The 18353-nt window shown below is 46.1% G+C and overlaps 1 protein-coding gene across 1 annotated transcript in view; it reads right to left on the bottom strand.

Annotated features, from left to right (window-relative positions):
* Positions 1 to 18353, bottom strand: part of ptprfb (protein tyrosine phosphatase receptor type Fb) — a 140501-nt gene that overhangs the window by 31873 nt on the left and 90275 nt on the right. Inside the window, exons 17-21 of the mRNA XM_080474595.1 lie at positions 17799 to 18046; positions 15610 to 15688; positions 14339 to 14563; positions 6455 to 6609; positions 1821 to 1933 (exon numbers count right to left, since the gene is read on the bottom strand). Coding sequence (XP_080330721.1) covers positions 1821 to 1933; positions 6455 to 6609; positions 14339 to 14563; positions 15610 to 15688; positions 17799 to 18046 — 820 coding nt within the window. The remainder of the gene's footprint in view (positions 1 to 1820; positions 1934 to 6454; positions 6610 to 14338; positions 14564 to 15609; positions 15689 to 17798; positions 18047 to 18353) is intronic.

The following is an 18353-nucleotide window of genomic DNA, read 5'->3' as shown; positions in this document are numbered from 1 at the left end:
GGCTCTTTCAGAGCAGCAGCACGGCTTAATTCCTCTGCAGGGGTTCAAAGGGGCTGTCCGCGCGTGTGCGTTTGCGCGCGCATGTGTGTGTGTGTGTGTGTGTGTCAAATGGGATCTTTAATATCCCGTGAGAAGGGATACACATGTACTCACTCACACACAAGAAAAACACACAGACGCGCGCACAACCCGGCGTGCACTGGGGTTGACATTTTCTCTCAGCTCCATTGTTCCCTCTGCCTGGCTCACCTTGACATCAGAGGCAGCAGGACTCATTACCAGCTGGGGGGGGAATGAAAGGAGCTCTTGGAGGGAGGAGGGAGGGAGGGAGGGAGGGAGGAGGAGGAGCGAGGACTAGGGGAGGAGATAGAATATCGGCCATGATGCTGAGGTGTGCACCTCCACCTCACCTCCATCCACACTGCGAGTGGAGGCAATCTGAATTTACCACCCTGACTCCGGCAGCCACCGACGGCTCGGTAATGATGGCAAACAAAACGGTTTATTTTCGCTCATTGAGCGTTTTTCTCTTTTTTGGGAGAATTGGTGGGATTTCATAGCGGCGGGATAAATAGCTAAATAATCAGAAGACGTGGATTTCATACAGAAGCACCTGCTACCGAGCATTAATGAATAAGAGATCCGTCAAAGCGGGAGGAAGGCCGGCAGTCGTTGATGAAGTCCACTGCTTCTGAGAAGGCTGAGCAGTGGAAAAAGAAAATATTTTCACCATTTAAGGGGGGTGGGGGGGGGGGGGGTGGGGGGGAAATAAAATAAAAAAATATTAAGGACTATGATTAAAGTTGTGAGCTACCTTTTGGTATTCTCTTTGAAAACACAAGATTGAATCCGTGCTTCTGAATTACCGGCTGATGAATTTCACAAGGATTTCCTGTTTGAAATCAGGTCTCTACAAGTCCTCAGCCATTAAATATTATTTTTAGAATCTTTATGAAAGAAACATGGAGTAAACAAGGGGCACGCATACTGAAATCCACTCAGGAGGTAATACAACCCCACAATAGAACAAATGGAGGCAAAACCTGAGCCCTATCAGTTGGGATAAAGTCTGTTAAACATATATGATCATTATCTGATTCTTCAAGGGATCATGTGAACGGCGTTATGTTACAGCAGTTATCTGATTAAGAGAAATCAGATGAACATACTATTGATTTATCCAGTTCAGGTGAAGACTCACTGGACACGCATGCACGCACGCACCCACACACACACACCCCACCAATTAAACCTCACATACATGTTTATTTTTGACAGTGGGAGGAAACTAGAGGACCTGGTGAAAACCCACGCTGTTTTACGGTCGCATATATGATAAAAAGAAGAAAAAAAGGTTAACAAGGCGTGCAGAAAGTCAACACAGAGCCACTTCTGGAGCAGAGCGGAGAGGAGAAGAAATCAAGGTTCAAGGAGGCCAGCTGTTTTAAAAATTAACTGGAAGTTTGAGTCTTATCTCACTGTGTAGCAATGCACTGTGATGATGGATGAAACATGTAAACCGGGGTTGGTCAATTAAGTGTGTGTGTGTGAATCCGTCAGATCTGATTACTACACTTATCTGATTACTTTCTGTACAGGCTCATAGTTGACTTGTCACGTCAATATCCAAAGCTGTAAATCAAAAGTGAGGAAGCTGACAATTTAACAATTTAATTGTCACACTGTGACCTTGTACTGATGTACAACTTATCAGACGTGTACTTCTCATTTCTGCAAACTTCACATTAACTTTATGACACAGAGTGTAGACTTCTTGGACTGTGTAGGTGTATATTGTTGTATTTTTTATTTTTTTTTACCTGGGGTCTGGTAGTTGAGCCTTCTCATCTCCACAGGGTCCGAGGAGTTGGCCAGGAGAGAGTCCTTCACCCCACCCGAGTGCTCGTCTTTGGGTAAAGGTGACGCTCGCTTCCTGCGGTGGCGAGAAGAGACAGTACGAGCATTAAATCCCATCACGCCGAGACCGCCTACATGCTTAATCCAATAAAGTTTTAACTTAACTGTGAAGACCTCAAGTTAAATGAAATGGGAGGATGGTTGAGAATGACATCTGCTATATGATGAGAATTAGATCAAAACACACACAGACACACACACACACTTGGACTGCGCTGCACGCTGGATGAGGTTAATGACGGTTAATGCTTTTTAAAATCAGTTTTGAGGAGAAGAAGTTTGAGAGACATTAGTTGCCAAGGCATTACTGGAAATGCTGGAGTTTGAAGAAACAGGATCATTTTCCTGGAGTGGGGTAGGTTTGGTTTGTTTGCTGCTGGATAGGTGACAGCTGCTGTGTGGGAATTCGTACCAAAGCGTGCGTGTGTGTAGACAAAATTTAAACGCGTGAGTTTCACCAGTCTGTGTCTGTGTGTGTGTGTGTCATTGCTTGTGTGTGTGTGTGTGTGTGTGCACTAACACCACATTGTGTTTACTGGCTCTGCAGATCGAGAGGAAAACAAGCGGATGCTGTAATTAGCTCATCAGCTGGGTGGCACAACACTGGGTAATTAGACCCGTTCTGCAGCACCTGTGCTGCTGGGTCTGGCCTAGCCGGAGCCTAGCACAGCTCTGAACAGGACGGCACAGGCCGGGCTGGCTCGGCTCAGTCGACTGAAGGTCGCTCCATCAGGCGGAGAAGGAAAAGAAAGCACAGCTTGCCTGTATTCAGACAGCTAGCATCTGTTGACACACACACACACACACACACACACACACACACACACACACACACACACACACACACACACACACACACACACACACACACACACACACACACACACACACACACACACACACACACACACACACACACACACACACACACACACACACACACACACACACACACAGGCACACAGATGTACGCTTTGCCGCCTCTCCCACTTTTACAGCCACACAGACACACACTCAGACAGATACAGCTGCAGACTCACAAGCCTCCTGACTGCAAAATGGAAATGGGCGGAAGGAAGCATCAGGGCGCCCTGTGGAAATTTCACATCTCATTGCACTCCATTTGCAAGTGGCGAGCGTGGGTTTTTAGAAAAGAGCAGGGCCTTCTGTCGAAGCCCGGCGAGAATACACAAAGCTGCTGGTGCACATGCAGCCTTAACCCAGTCCACCTCAGCCGCTGGGGCTCGGGCCTCACCGCCACCTGTTATCTGAGGCTGCGGGGGCTTAAGCTAATGCTAGCCGCACGGCGGCTGATATACGACAAGCATCGCATTCTGCTCTGAAGGAGAGTCAAACCGGATCCGGTTTTCCCAGCCAACGCTGCCGGGACTGGGCTGCTTGCTGATGGAGGTGACAGACTTCGGCGTCTGTTCTCCACCCACCTCTGACCCAATCCGATGCCAATCCATCCCACTCTATAAGGCGGGAATAATGTAAACATGGCTGCAATCTTTATGGGCACTTTCAAGCTCAAGCTCAAAAGGTTTAGGGTTAAGAATGTAAGTGCACGCAGAAGCATGCACTTTTTTTTGTGTATTCACGCACAGTGTGAGTGGCACGATTGTGAACGCAGAACAGAGTGTACTTAATGAGGGTAGAACGGGGTCCTTTGTTGACACTCCTGCCATGAGGATGCAGAGAGAGGAGGAAAAAAAAAGAGGCTAAAAGTGGAGGAATGGGTCTCAGTGGAAAATGTCAGCTTAAAAGATGGGAACATTTCTTTTTCAGCATTTTCCCCGTCTGGCATTTGCTTCACAATGGCCCATTCAGCAGCAGGTGATGCCTTGGCATATTCAGACGAGGCCAATCTTGAAGGGGCACGCTGACACTGGCAGGATAATGAAACACGGCACAGAGACAAACCAAGGCAGACAAGACGATCTGAGGAGGAACACTGGCATGAGATGTGAAACATGCACGGTTACAAGGATGTGACCCCAGAGCTCCTCTGACCTCAGTTATGAAGGGCTGCAGAGTCGGCTGCTACTCGAGTCTTTAAAATCTCGTAAAAGACAAATTGACAGCAGCTTAAATCCGTCTCCTCTGACACTTATGTAAATGTTCTTTTTTTTTTTTCAGTGTGCGATCCCAATTAAAGCTGAGAGGCATTTAACCCTGCAACCCTGCAGACACAACGAAAACACACCGATTTCACAGCACAAATGAAGAGGACTTGGAAAGTAGATGAACTTGTGAGTGAGGGGACAGCGACTGTACCCACCTTTCCTGTTTGCTGCGTTCACAGGGGCGAAAGAGAAGGAGGGGGAGGTTAATGTGTAATAGAGATTGGTGTGTTTTGGTTTTTTTGTTTTCAAACTGTGTGTTCAGAAATCCACATTTTTAGGCTGAAAGCACGGGAGAAAGTTTTAACAGTCACTCAGCACTTTGGAGAATAAATTCATCGTTGTTAGTCTTGGCGAGTCTGCAGGTAGCAATAACAAGCAGACGCTACAGTGCCATTATTCCTTTGCACATTTACTGCCTGTCCGCAGTGAAAAGGGCACGGCGCCACCTCCCAACAGCCCCTCCTGTCAATCTGTGTCTGCACGGAGGAAGAAGGGCTTCCAGACAAGCAGCGAGCTGTGGCACAGGCCTGTTATTAAGCAGTCCTTGCCGCCGTCTGCCGAGCAGTCAGCCGTGCTTTGCTGCAAGGCTGCGGATTGCAGGCTGTAGAACAGGTATGAAGCAAAATCAAGATTTTTGTAATGAAGCCATCAGGAGGAGAGAGGAGGTGTGAGTTAATCAGAGTCAAGTCAAGTGAAGCTTGCAGGGAAACAGATTTCCATCTGAGAAATGTGTTTACATCCACAGCGGCGTCGTGATCGGTGCTGGTATGCTGATAAACTGTAACACAACTCCACCAACATTTCATACAGCTGCAAATAATAGTGGAGTAATTAATAAATAAATCAACAAAAATATATGCGAATGATGTAGATGAAGGTGAAATATAGAACGTTATGAGACCTCATAACTTTAGTTTGAAACCTCGATTTTATGTGAGATTAACGGTTTAATCCTTCCATCCATTAATTTATTAACAGCTTCATCCAAAACTACCTGGAGCTGATCGCAGCTGACCGGAGAGTACGACCCGGACCGATTGTCAGTCCATCGTGGAGAAAGAAACAAACAGCCACACATATTCAAACATGCAAACATTAAAAATGGAAACAGCAGAAGTCTGGAAAACGACACTGTTTTTTATGCTGGGCCATTTGTTTTTGAAATAAAGTCACACACACACATGTCTAGAGCACAATACACTATTAAAATGAACAATGGAGAGTAAACAGACATTTGTATGTACAGACAAAAGGGTTGGATTGCCATTGCAGTGACTCTCAACTATAAAACTACCAAATGCCAGGAGAATATGAATGGGGAGTCATGCCAGTGTTGCAATTGCCCATCTACTTGAGCATGTGCAGAAGAACTATTGACTACGGCCATGCAGTAGCAGCGTTTTCAAAAAGTTGTTTCCCCCAATTTACACAAAAAGGGAGTCGGTGATTTTGAAAAGCTTCACGTCGGAGCCGTTTTCAAAAATGTGTGCTTTCAGTGGCTTCAAGCATCACTGTCGTGTAATCGGATCCCCGAAACACAACACAATTTTTCAGTTTTCACTTGAAAATGTGTCAATGTGGCCTCCGGCTATGAGAGGACAGAACATGCAAACTCAACACAGGAAAAAAAAAAAAAACCCAATCAGGAGTGGAACCAGGGACTCCCTCGCTGGGATGTGACGGTGCTGTCCACTACACCAAGGTAGGACCTGATTAATTCTTAGGTGAGAAACGCCTGTTGACAGTTTCCGCTCAGAGGAATAAAATCCTTACAGCATAGAAGCAGAAGCCACAATGTATTTATTAAAATAAAGTATGCACTTTTATGAGAATAACTGTTAATCAGCAAACTTTTTGTAACAAAAGTGGCATCACTTCTTTATTACACTGTCCTCCCAAACCATTTCTTTGGCCTGCGTGTAATCATGGTGTGCTGCACAGGGGCGGCTGAAGTGCTTTAAAGAGATATTGACTGGGCTTTTAGCTAAGCCCTCTGTTGCAGCCCTCTGTTTCTTATTTGAAATGACCAATAGTGTTGGCCAAAACACATTTCTCACTCCTAAGAGTTTCTGACAGCCAAGCTGTGCTGTTTACTTGGGAGGCGATGTCAGCTGCCATTTCAACTGACACTTCACATGGCATTGTTGGGAATGCCCAACTCGGCCAAAAATCTTTTGTCTGAATCTCGACTCAAACCGTCTTTGGTGGCTCTCCCATTATACTGTACGTGGCGGTATGAAAATTGGTTGTTACAGTTTGGTGTGTGAGGAGCCCGGTGCGAGCGGCAGAAGGGAGCATGTCTCATTACCATTCCTGACGCAACCATAAGAAACCTACATTCACGTCGCCGCGGCTCAACCTCAAACAAACAGAGGCGAGTGACAGATAAACACCAGCGCAGCCTCACTTACTTCTTGAACAGCAGGATGGCGATGACAATGATGATGATGAGGACCACGGCCAGCACCGGGCCCATGACCCACAGCATCTCAGGCTGCTCCATCCCTTGTGGCAGACTGGCGGTGACCTGGATCGGGTCTGAGTAGGGGCTGGCTGAAAACGTCATCTGTAAGGAAAAGAAAAGAGGAAAGATATCCGCGGATCAAATCTACAACCAAATATGTCTGACCATTTTTACATTTCTTTGCAGTTTCAGTGTCTTAAGTACTGATCTCCTAAGTCGAGATAGGGATCAATATTCAGATCATGAGGAATCAAAACAGGAAGAAGCCTCTGATTTAAGTATCAGTGTTGGAAATAATTCCGCTTTCAAAAAGTTGTTAGTGTTGTTTATGACGGTCATTTTGGATGGAATCAGAGCGTCTTTTACAATAGAGTCGCAAACGACAAGTTCAGCGGTGCAGCAGAAGTCACAAAGCCGTCAATCAAATCAAAGTGACACCTTTAAAACAACCGCAACCATCCGTGATAATGAAGCGATTACATTTCCATTAAAGGGTTGCATTCTGTCGGACGTAACCAAAACAGCTGATGGCAGAGCAAGTGTGCGACAAGACAGTGGGAGAGGTAGATACAGAGCGGCTGGGATAAGTGTGTGTGTCTCTCGGTCGCCGAGATAAATGGGGGCATAGGAGAGGACTCATCTCTTCTTCATTAGTGTTCACACCGTGACGGAAGAGGAGGAGGAGGAGGAGGAGGAGGAGGAGGAGGAGGTGGCAGTAAGGGTGCGTTTGTACCTTGGTTTTAAATGAGACATCTTTCCACTCCTTGTATCCGAGTGACTGAGGGGAGAGGAAGCAGGTGTGTGAGTGTGTATCTGAGGAGTGGACACACGAGGCGATGCACTGTGGTGTTTAAAGAAAGTGTCTGAGGAAGACCAAACTCAGGAGGGCAAACTGAGAGATGAGGAGGAGGAAGGGGAGGAAGAGAGGTGCGGGGCGTCTGTCGTTAAGAGCTCAGCGGGCTTCCTACTGAATGACGACAGGAGAAGCAGGTTGGGCAGGGAGCGGGGCGTGTAGCGGGGGGAGTACGGGTGACAGATCGCAGACCTCGAAGGGAATTGGGCTCCCAGCATGCAGCAGGAGTGGCGGGGCGGCAGGCAGCAGTAATCCGGATCATTAGCTGCACAGCAGCCTGCTCTTCGGTGCACAGGAAGATATTAATTGGAAAGATAAGCTAAGATGAACTCAAAGAGTACTGCACTCTGTCATATAGTTCTGTTATCTCTCGTACTTGGGAGACGGCATGAAAAAAAAAAGAAAAAAAAAAGTCACACTATGGATGTGTTCGTGCATTACAGTATGTCTCAATCCCCCGTATGCATGAACCAGAGTGCTTCCATATTAGGCACAGACGCCAGATAATTCATGCAGCAAAGTGAAAAGATCCAGATTTTCCTACAACAGCAGCAGAGTTTTTTGTCTTTCTTTCTCTCACACACCGGCCACAAGAGACCCGACCGCTCCTGTTCTGTGGGCCTTTGGGACGAACCTATTATCTAAGAACAAAGAGAAGCAGCACAGCAATGGGACGCTGCCGTTGTGACGACACCACAAGGCTTCCTGTTCTTTTGGGAGGGCCCCAAAATAAAGGCTTTAGGATGTGGCCCTGCAGGGAATCCTGGGAAAAACACTTTTTTTTTTTTTTTTTTTTGTTTAACTGGTGCAACAAATGACTGCAGCTGTGCTTTCAGAGCAGGATAAGGAAGCCAGAGCAGGAGCGGAGGAGAGGGCAGAACAAAAAGAGAGAGGCTTTTTGTCTGTTGGTCACGGCGAAGTAGTGGGATCATCCATTTGAACGGCCCTAATATCTGATAAAAGCTCAGTCACGCAGCTCCTAATGCCTCTGCCCGCGCACAGCGGTATCACAATGGAGCACTGGTGCAGTGAAGGAATCTGCGAGCCCGAGAGTGAGTCAGAGACAGTGAGGGACGTAAGTACATCTCTAACAACACCGAGCTGACGGGCATTCCGCTGGACTATGGAGGAATGGGCTGGCTTCAGTTTGCTATACAAATCTTTTGTCTGTATTCTCGAGTCTATTTTATATCAACCACCAACCTATAAACTAGTCAGACGCTGGTATTTGCATCTTTCATCGACTAACTAACAGTCTTCCAATAAGACTTGGATTTATACAAGATGGAAAGAATTGCATTTGCCATAAGACCGTGACAAAATGTGTTCTTGAAAAGATGTGAAAGCTGGATCAGGTATGTTAAACCAGTGCGGCCATCTTTTGTATAATGTTAAACGGTATGACTTCTCTCAGGTTCTCAGATTCTCCATTCTCGGGAGTGTAGTTATTTAGTTGTAAGGTTTTATTAAGAGATTGTCTTATAATATGCTGGAAAGAGCAATTATTCGTCTCTGTGCTATTTATTTAGGTTTGGATTGTGGAGATTCAACTGAAAGGTACAGATGAATGGATGTCTAAGGCAAAATGTTGAGAATTATGTGAAATACCAATAAAAAAAAAATAATTGGAAAAAAAAAGGCTTGGATTTATAAATGGATTTCATTTATATAGTGCTTTTCCACCACTTGAGGAGTCCCCAAAGTGTGTCACACTGTTAATCGCATTCACATATTTACACACCGATGGAGGCGGCTGCCGTTGACGGCATCTCGCTCAAGGACACTTTCACATGTGGACATGGGGAATCAAATCTGCAACCTTACACTCTAGAAATGACCACTTCACTGTATTAGTTTTCCACTTTTTATCTTCCCTGATTATAATAAACATTTCACACGTCACACACATTCCAGCATTTTACAAGCTTGTGTGACAGCCCCAAATACTTGAACGTAAATCAATATTGTGTACCGTCATTCACACATAAGAAATCAGTTTACTTTTCCCAAGTTGTCTCTGTCAACAAAAAAAATGTTTCTTTAAACACTTTGAGTTCATCTTTAATAGTTCCAGGAGCACCACTGTGTGTAAAGACTATAAACAAATGCGCGAACGCATATGTGGGACATCGTTTTTTTTCCCGTGGCTTCGTCTCCTCCGAGCCTTCACAAGTCAATGTGTTTGTCTAGGTCGCAGCCACCGAGAGTGTGTTCGGATTCTAAGTGTTTGTCTGAGACAGACAAAGTGAACAAGAGGGGGAGAGAGAGAGTGGGTGACGAGAGATGCCAGCGAGCGGGAGAGAGAGGACAGGAAAGGGAAGAGAGTGAGAGAGAGAGAGGTGTCGTGGAAGTAGCAGTATATCGAGTCTGCTATCTGGCCTGTGGGCTATGCAGCTTCCCCAGTCAGTCAGCCGCTGCTCTGCCTTCCCCTGAGCACTGAATCCTCTACACGCAGCGCGAGCGCATTTGTTTCAACTCGCTGCTGACCTCGCCAGCTCCCCCGCCTCCCCAAAAGTGGCTAAATAAGCCGCGGGGCGTGCGCCAGACAAACAAACAAACATGCAAAGACGCCTATTATATATCTGCCGCTCTCTCCGCCTCCCCGGGGAGGCTGAGGAGCCCACACACTCCTCATCTCTGCATGACATAAGAAAAGACAGAGGAAAGGAGGGGGAGGAAAGGGAGAGAAAAAACAACAAAAAAAAACAACAAAAAAATGTAGGTAGAGAAAGTGAGAGAGAAAGATGACAGTGTGTATGAAAGGATGCCTTTATCTGAGTGGAACAGAAATGTGGCTGCAGGGTCGAGTCTATCCTGTGTGATGACCCCTCTCTTTCGTCCTCTCTTCTTCACACATTTCTCCTCACTCTTTTCTCGCTCACATGCCCTCTTTCCCATTCAGCACCAGAAGCTGCACTCTTTCCTCCTCTCCGGCTGCCTGAATACCAAGCACCCAGATATCTGGAGGCGCTGCCAGAGGGAGACGCCTCCAGGAGGAGGAAGTGACACAGCACAGGCGAACACAGCGTCCCGTCGACGCCGCTACAGTCTGACCACCGACGGTTAAAAGTTGGACTTCGATATCCTTCTGTTTCCTGCTAGAAATAATAATAATAATAAAAAAAATAAATAAAAAAAACCCACCATGTTTTTGTAACTCTCTCTTGATATTGTTTGTCAAAGCCTTTTGAATTTTGAAAGCAGCCAGTCTTCCATGTTAAGGGTGCTTCGAGCCCAGAGCACCAACAGAATTAGTGCTACAAAGCCAATTCTTCCAGTGAGTGAGGAGAATATAAATGCCTGGATAGCGCTGCGCACCGGAATAAAAAAAAACAAAAAACTGCGGTAAACACACGCGAGTTCCTCCCAGGTTCGGTTTCCCTCACCTCTTTTCTTATCAAGAGAAAAACACACATTAGCACAGTGCTCTCGCTCCTCTGCCACCAGGTGACTTCCTCTCATCCCAACTTCACAGGCTGGACGGGACTCGAGACAATTCATTTCCTCTCCCCAACAACAGCCGTTCCCTCTGTTTCACATCACACTATATTTCATGCTACCTCCCTCTCTCACTCTCTTCTCGCATTAAATGATACTGTTTATACACACCCAGCATCTATCATCCCATTTCACACTTCCCCCGGCTTGTTTATCTGCCGTGGGTGCTGGGGAGACATGAAGGCACACTCTTTTCTTCTTCTTCTTCCTCTCATCCCCCTTTGCCTTCCTTCCTCCTCTTCTTCCCTGCAACCACTGCTGGCTGCTTGTGGCCATTGATATACGAGGGCTTATTAAACCCTGGCGGTCTTGTTTGATCTAGGCTGGGGGGGGGGTTGGGTGGTGGCGAGGAAGTGTAGTAAAGACACAAGTCATTTATTCCAACACTTGTTGTCTTATTCTCCTGGGTCTGGTGAAGATCCTGCTTCAGGCAGCGTCTTGCCAACCGCTCGTGCCTTGCCGCGCACTTTACCTTCTGTACCCGCGCGTTTGGTAATAAACGTTCGCAAGTGCCGCGTTGGGGGTGACAAAAACAAACACCGCTGTGGTGTCTGAGTTTCCCGAGGAGTGCACTTAGGGGATTCGTGCAGCAATCAATACCAGCCTGCCTTCGGTAGCCAGATCACAGTTCACATGTTTCAACGTGCACAAGGAGGGAGCATTTACAAGCTCTGTAATAATCTGGTGACTGTAAATCGTGCGCTTGACTGTATGCAGCAGGTCACTTATTGGATTTTTTTTTTTTTTTTCAATATATCCCTTATTGTATTTCTGAACCTGGGGTGGCAGTTATAAGTGAATTTGCAAGACACCATGTTGCTGCAGCAGCCTGCAAACTGACAGATTATTTCAGTTAGAGGACACGCTCGATAGTGAAACGCCTTTAATGTGCATAGCTCCGATAAAGCTATTCACAGACTTATTTAGATATAGTTTATCAGCTGCAGACACAATTAGTGGTGAAATATCAATATTAATAGTCTGCAGCTATCGTCCAAAAGGTTGGCGTTACAGCTTTACAGTCTTTATCTGGGGGTAATTCCACCTTGAAACACTCACAGATAAAATACTGCTCAGCAGCAATCAAAGTTAGAAACTGAGTCCCAGACGCACGATGCCCACAGTGGGTTTGTTTTTCAGTTCAGTAAAAGCAAGGTGGTAGACAAAGCTCTGGAGATTTATCTTTCTGCCTTCTCTGTGGCTTGTTATATTTTTCCAAGAGGTAAAAAAAATAAAAATAATTACAACTTTCCACAGTAAACAGTGCGGCATTGCTTAAAAGGCATCGTAATTATTTCATGTGTAAGGTCATATTGCATTATTGACGCTATGGCGTTCAAACTAAATGTCCTCCAGCAGTCTAAACACTATTCAACTGAATCGTGATCTTATCATTTATCTTATGCGTGAAACAAGTTTTAGTTTCATCCACTCATATTCTACACTGCTTGAACCAATCCCAGCTGCACATGAGTTGACAATAGACAAACATCTCGCACCCCCACATTAAAACTAAATCAATGTGGCTTTGGACAGTAAACTGAAGAAAACCATCACACCCACATGAAGACAAAAAGGCCTCCAAGCCAGAACTTGAACCAGGGACACTCTCGCTGCGAGGTAAAATTACTAACCACTACAGCACCGTGTGGGATCTACAAGCAATTACAACTTTAAATAGCTTGACCAGGACGTGTGACCTTCACATGCTCCATTTGAGCTTGATGGCGTTATAATCATCCGCGTGTTTATTGTGGACCTTGCAAATTTTAATGAGATTTCTTCATAAGTTTTTTTCTTTTTGTCTTTCCTTGAATCTCTATATTTGTACAAACCCACAGTTATGATCCAGGGGCAGCTGCCAAACCAAAGTGACAATTCACATGAGCTGAGAAGGACTCACAAACTGTCCTTTGTCTGTTCACTGATTGTCTTAAGATTCATTTTCATTTGGTCTCAAACGAAATTTTCAAACATTTTTATGTTAAATTGTTGTTGAATTTGTGATTTTTTTTAAATGGAAAATGCAGATTTTCAATGTTTTTTCCATTCATCCATATTCTGTACCGCGTTATCTTGCTCACTCACGCCTAGGGGCAATGTAGGGTCACCACTTAACCTCACATGTATGTCTTTTGGACTGTGAAATGAAACAAGGGTTTTTTGTGTTCCCATAATTCTGCTATAAAAATGCCCTACTGTAGCTGTAATTTTCACAGGTACAACTTTCCCATCCAAAGTCATCCACTGAAGTAAAATGTTAAACTTTTATTTTAACCCCTTTGCCATATTTTAGGAAGCGACACATGTTGTTTGTGTAAAGTTGAGAATCCGGCTGCCGGCAGAAAGTCGACAACAGGCAGGTTTGTGATGTGATGGTAAACACGCTGATTCACTCGCTCTGTGAGTGAAGTCCGATTAATTTGAGCGATTAGGCTTGAAAGTAGGTGTGTACGACACAAGTTTAAGGAGGGGGAGTACACAGAAAGAGACACATCTTAAGCGTCGCTGATTCAACGTGGCGACGCCTTGCAGGTGCAGTGAGAGTGTTGTGCGGCGACGGGATTTAAGCATCGCCTTTGAAGTAAAGTATATCATGGCTGCCCACCATTTCCTCCTTTGCACGTTCCTCCTCTCCTCTGGGTGAGGCAGTGGGGGGATTACGGGGAGAATGGGAGGTGGGGGCATTGGGGACATGTAAAGCAGCATTTCAAGGGAATCAGGCCTGCTTTACAGACTCCCTAGGCCCTGTGTCCGGGCCCTCGTCTCCCTCTTAACTCCAGCCGCACTAATCAATCTCCTCTGCTGTCTTCACGGTGGAGAAAGATGTGGCGAGTGAGGGAGACGCAGAGAGAAACAGAGAGGGTGCGAAAGAGAGAAAAAAGAGCTGAGAGAAAAGAGAAAGGAGAAAGAAATAGGTGAAAAGCCTGGGATTTGATTTCGGACACGAAGCCCCCCCCCCCTCTGCTTGCCCCGGGCCCAGCTACTGAATATGTATGTCCCGGGTAGCGGAGGAGCCCAAAGCAATTGCAGACTCGTATTCTTCCTGCAGTGAAGTTTACTCCAGACCATGCCGTGGAGAGCCGGGCCTCTGTGTCGGCGCTGTTCGTGCACGGGGGCCTCGGCTCACAGGGCCGACACTCCAGCATTAGCATTGTAAAGAGATCTGCGTGGGGCGCCGCTGCCTGCCAGAGCGGCAGGGCTGGATCTCTGATGGCATTGTCCAATGATATGGGAGTTATCGGGACAAGCTGCAATGACTTTTAGAGGCGGCCGTGTTGTGGAATAAGTGGCAGTAAAAACAACAACAATTTGGCTTGTCGCTGCCATTTTGGAGACGCTTGAGGAACGAGCGGGGTGGGCGATAAAGTTAAAACTGCATTTCCGAAGGGAGAAAAGGTTACATGTGCACGCAGAGGTAAATTCATTATTCATGAGCCATAAGTCACACGTGCATGTGTTACTTGGTGTGCCGCTTACGTAATTGGCGGCGCTGTCTGTGCCCTCGTATCGGAGGACGGCCAGGACGAAGCAGAGGTACTCCTGCTGGCTGGTCATGGGCTTGTTGTAGAAGCCGTTGTATCTCTTCTCGTCGCCCAGTGTGAAGCTGGTTGGCAGGGAAGCCAACTTGGCAGCGATGTAAGGCTTGGAGGAGTCCAGGTGACGTCGACGCCTCAGGACGGGACCTTCGCTTGACTTGAGCAGCTGGACACAAAGTGGGAGGCAGAGGTGAAATCGGGCTTAAATTAAGCCATGGTGCTTTGAACACACGTGTACTTGTTGGTTGTTTGTGGTAAAGATTAACGCATATGCAACATATCAAAATAATAATCACGATAACAACCTTTCCATTGACACTAAGCATCCAGGTTCGGTTCCTTAGCACACCAGCAATAAGAGATAATGACTCCACAGAGCAAAACTGCCCTTTGCACAGTGATATAACTGCAAACAATGCAGCCAAGCTACGGAGTGAGCAATTAGCGTTTGTTCCGGCACACAATCTCAGCGTGACTGCCAGCCTGGTTAATAAATGAGCAGGAGCATAAAGCACTGCGGCATTGTGTTTTCAGCAGCATTTTGTTTTCTGTCAGTGATGTCTCATGTACAGCTCCAGATGTAGCTTTATTAAATCATTATGTCGAAGGGAGGAGACAATGGCCTGCACAGTGTTTAATGAGTCAGGGAGTCCCATCTCTCTCCCTCTCAGTCTCTTCTGTTATTTCTACTGGGAGCTCCAGCAACAGTGATTCAAACCAATGAGCCTCCTAGTTTACTTAAAAATGGCATTAATATTTCGTTTATGTCATTTAGCCGAATTCCCTTATGGACGAGGGAGACCTTTATTTAAAAAAAAAGGATAATAAAGCAGCCATTAATCTTTATCTTCATTTAAATACCTCGTGTAAAAACTTTGCGTAGACCGTGCCACTTTAAGCACTGCGGAGAAATATCTGGAGGTAAGGCACTAATGTGTAAGTAAAGTTTAGTTATGCGACGTCAGGACTAATTTCTGTGCACGTGAACTGTTAGATTCAACAGATGGGCACAGTCTGCGGAGCTGGCAGCCAATCAGGACGCTCCCCACCTACCCCAGTGAGTCATTGTTTAGAGTCTCTCTTCCCTTCGACGCCCAGAAGGGTCCAGCTAATTAGTTACAACCAGCGGTGTCCTACCCAGTTGGAACGGACGATGTTATTCGCGACCTCTGACCCGGCACATTAGCCAATCAGCCACCGGCTGGCACTCACCTCGTCCAGATCCATCTCGTCTGGATTCTTCCACCGCCGCGTGGACTGGGACACCGGCACCACCACGATGTAGTACCACCTGCCAAGGAGGAGAACGGCTGTGTGAAGACAGACCGACCGCAGCACAGACACGCTGAGATCAAAGTGGGCCGAGTGCATTACCAACACAGTCAAAGCATTTAGGGAAGACATACTTTCACTGTGAGGCTCGATGGGCTGAATTTAAATTTGGGAGTGCTACACGAGAGGGTCCGACCAAGGTCGAGCACCGGCAGATTGGCGCTGCATTCTCCAATTAATGGCTAATCACTAAGAACATCTGCCACGTAGACTGGAACAAACAGTATTCCGGTGAGAGAGGGGCGGGCTTCAGTTAATAGAGATCCCCATAGGATTCCTTAGGTTAATAAGACCATCTATGTGACTGCTTGCGTGTGTGTGTTCTTTTACCGCTATAATTACAAAGACCAAAATAGAAGGGAAAGAAAGACGTTGGAAAGACATTTGAGAGTTTCGGGTCAAACTAAGGAGGCAGGTAATGAATGGAGGAGCATGTATGTGGGTACAAGATGCCCATCTGTGTCAGTTTATTACCTTCGCCAACAGAAATCGGGGCGGAAGGTTACGTTTTAGCCGGCATGTATTTATTTATTGGTTTGTATGTATGTAACTAACTTTTCGCAAATATTTACGAACCCGAATTGCATGAAATCTTCAGGGATGATTTGTCATCGTCCAAGGAACAATGGATTCGATTTTGGGACGTTAACGGCTAATCGTTTCCAAATAAATCCCAGAAAAACTGCGAAAAAAACGTCCCATACAAAGCGGATGGGAGAGGCACCTCATGGAGGAGACCCAAAGGAGGTCAGCGTCTGTTGCCATGGAGACGCTCCCAGCTCAGTGTTTCACACAGTGATGTTGCTACATGACATGGCGAGTTTGCATTGATATGAGCAAACGGCTAACATGCTAGCGATGCTACCTCGGTTCCACAAACAAATGTGGCGTTGGCGAAGGTGTGCGCTCCTTCTAGTCCTAATGTTGTTTCTTCTCCACTTTGATGCTTAAAGTTGTTTCTTTCCCTTTTTGTTTTTTACCCCAAGCCACCGCAGCATTCGACTTCTTGTAAAATCAGCTGGTGAAAGCAGCTGCTTCTCTAACGTCTCTCCAGGCCTCCACTCTGTAATTCAACAGTCACTCAAGTCTGGGAGTGGGAGTCGACGGAGCCGTAACAAGACTTCTCGCCCCCATCGCTTCCTCCTCGCCCCCCTCGCTTCCTCCTCGCCCCCACGCTTCTACCCATCTCAAATCACCTGCGCTCTCTGCCTGTCAATCCCATCTGGACCTCGGCCAACCCTGTAATCGTTTTACCAATCAACCCTGCGCACCGTGTGCACGCGTGTGAGGCTTAACTCGCAAGGGTCAGCCACAATTCTGCTTCCGACACTTCGATTGAAAAGGCAGCAACAACTCCGACTGATAGTCTCAATTATCATCAGCAGCTGCTGTATTATAAAGACGCAGGGAGTAAAAGTTGATCTTCCGAGCTTTAAGAGTAACTTTCATGTTGATTTTGTGTCAATCAGGTAAACTCGTTGGGACAATTAGCTCCAGTTCATGGTCCCAGTGACAAAGACAAACCACCGAAAACTAGTTATTAGTTGTATTCTTTAATTGTATACTTGTAAACTAAATTACATACGAAACCGTTCTCATGGAAGACTGAAGGTTTTAAATTGTGTGTGTTTGTGGATGGATGGATGGATGGAGATAGATAGATGGAGGAACCTATAAGTGATATCTAAAACAAAAAATGTTAAGATGGTAATACTCACAACCTACAATCTTTTACAGATACGCACTGTTAGTGAGATCTTTCCCATTCAAAAGCATTTATAAGCTATAAAAAGACTATATTTGATCCGCGATAAAGGGTTAAAAAAAACATTTTCAGTGAAATTGCATTTGGAGATGATGATAATAATAATAATAATAATAATAATTTCTGTGATTAACATGTTTAAGCGTCTTTGATTAACCTGACTAATAGTGATATGTGATGCGCTGCCTCACTCTCCCACATCCATCCTTTTCCTTGTGTTCCTGCTCTCCTCTCGCCTCCGGAGGCCACAGGCTCACCGTCGCAGCACACCTGCCCACTCAGAATTGTTTGACTCGGCACTGACCTGACTCGTGTCGTGGTCTGGACCTTGGGTAGGTTGATAGTCATCTTGCCACCCTGAGCTTGATGTGTGCTGGGCTTGGTTTTGATCAGGTCGGGAGCCGTGCGGATCGACACCTGCTGCTGCAGACCTCCAGCAATGTTCCCTCTGCTTGTCAGTACAAAAGAGTAGTCGGTGTCTGGCTGCAGCTGTGTGATCAGCTTTCTCTTCAGGTTCCCCTGCACTTCCACACTCTGCTGGTTATACAAGATCTGTAAGCACACAAGGGGAGGGGGAAAAAAAAAAAGAAAAAAAAAAAGTTATAGGTTTACGGTAGCATTCATACACTGCATGTAGAGTATATCATTCATATAAACTCCCCATTTTCCATACCTGCTCTCAAAAGGCACACATAAAGAAAAAGGCAAGAAGCGAAAGCAGCACAGTCCTGGGGGAAGTACTCATCACATCTGACACCTCATCTCAGGTGTCACATGTGCCCATCGGTGCATATCCAATAGTTTCTTTTTTCCCCACACTTCAAATTGTCTTTGCCTTTACCGCGAGGTGAGAATTGAT

The sequence above is a fragment of the Lipophrys pholis genome (assembly GCF_963383615.2).
Source record: "Lipophrys pholis genome assembly, chromosome: 1".
NCBI lineage: Eukaryota > Metazoa > Chordata > Actinopteri > Blenniiformes > Blenniidae > Lipophrys > Lipophrys pholis.
This window is presented reverse-complemented; position numbering and strand designations above follow the sequence as displayed.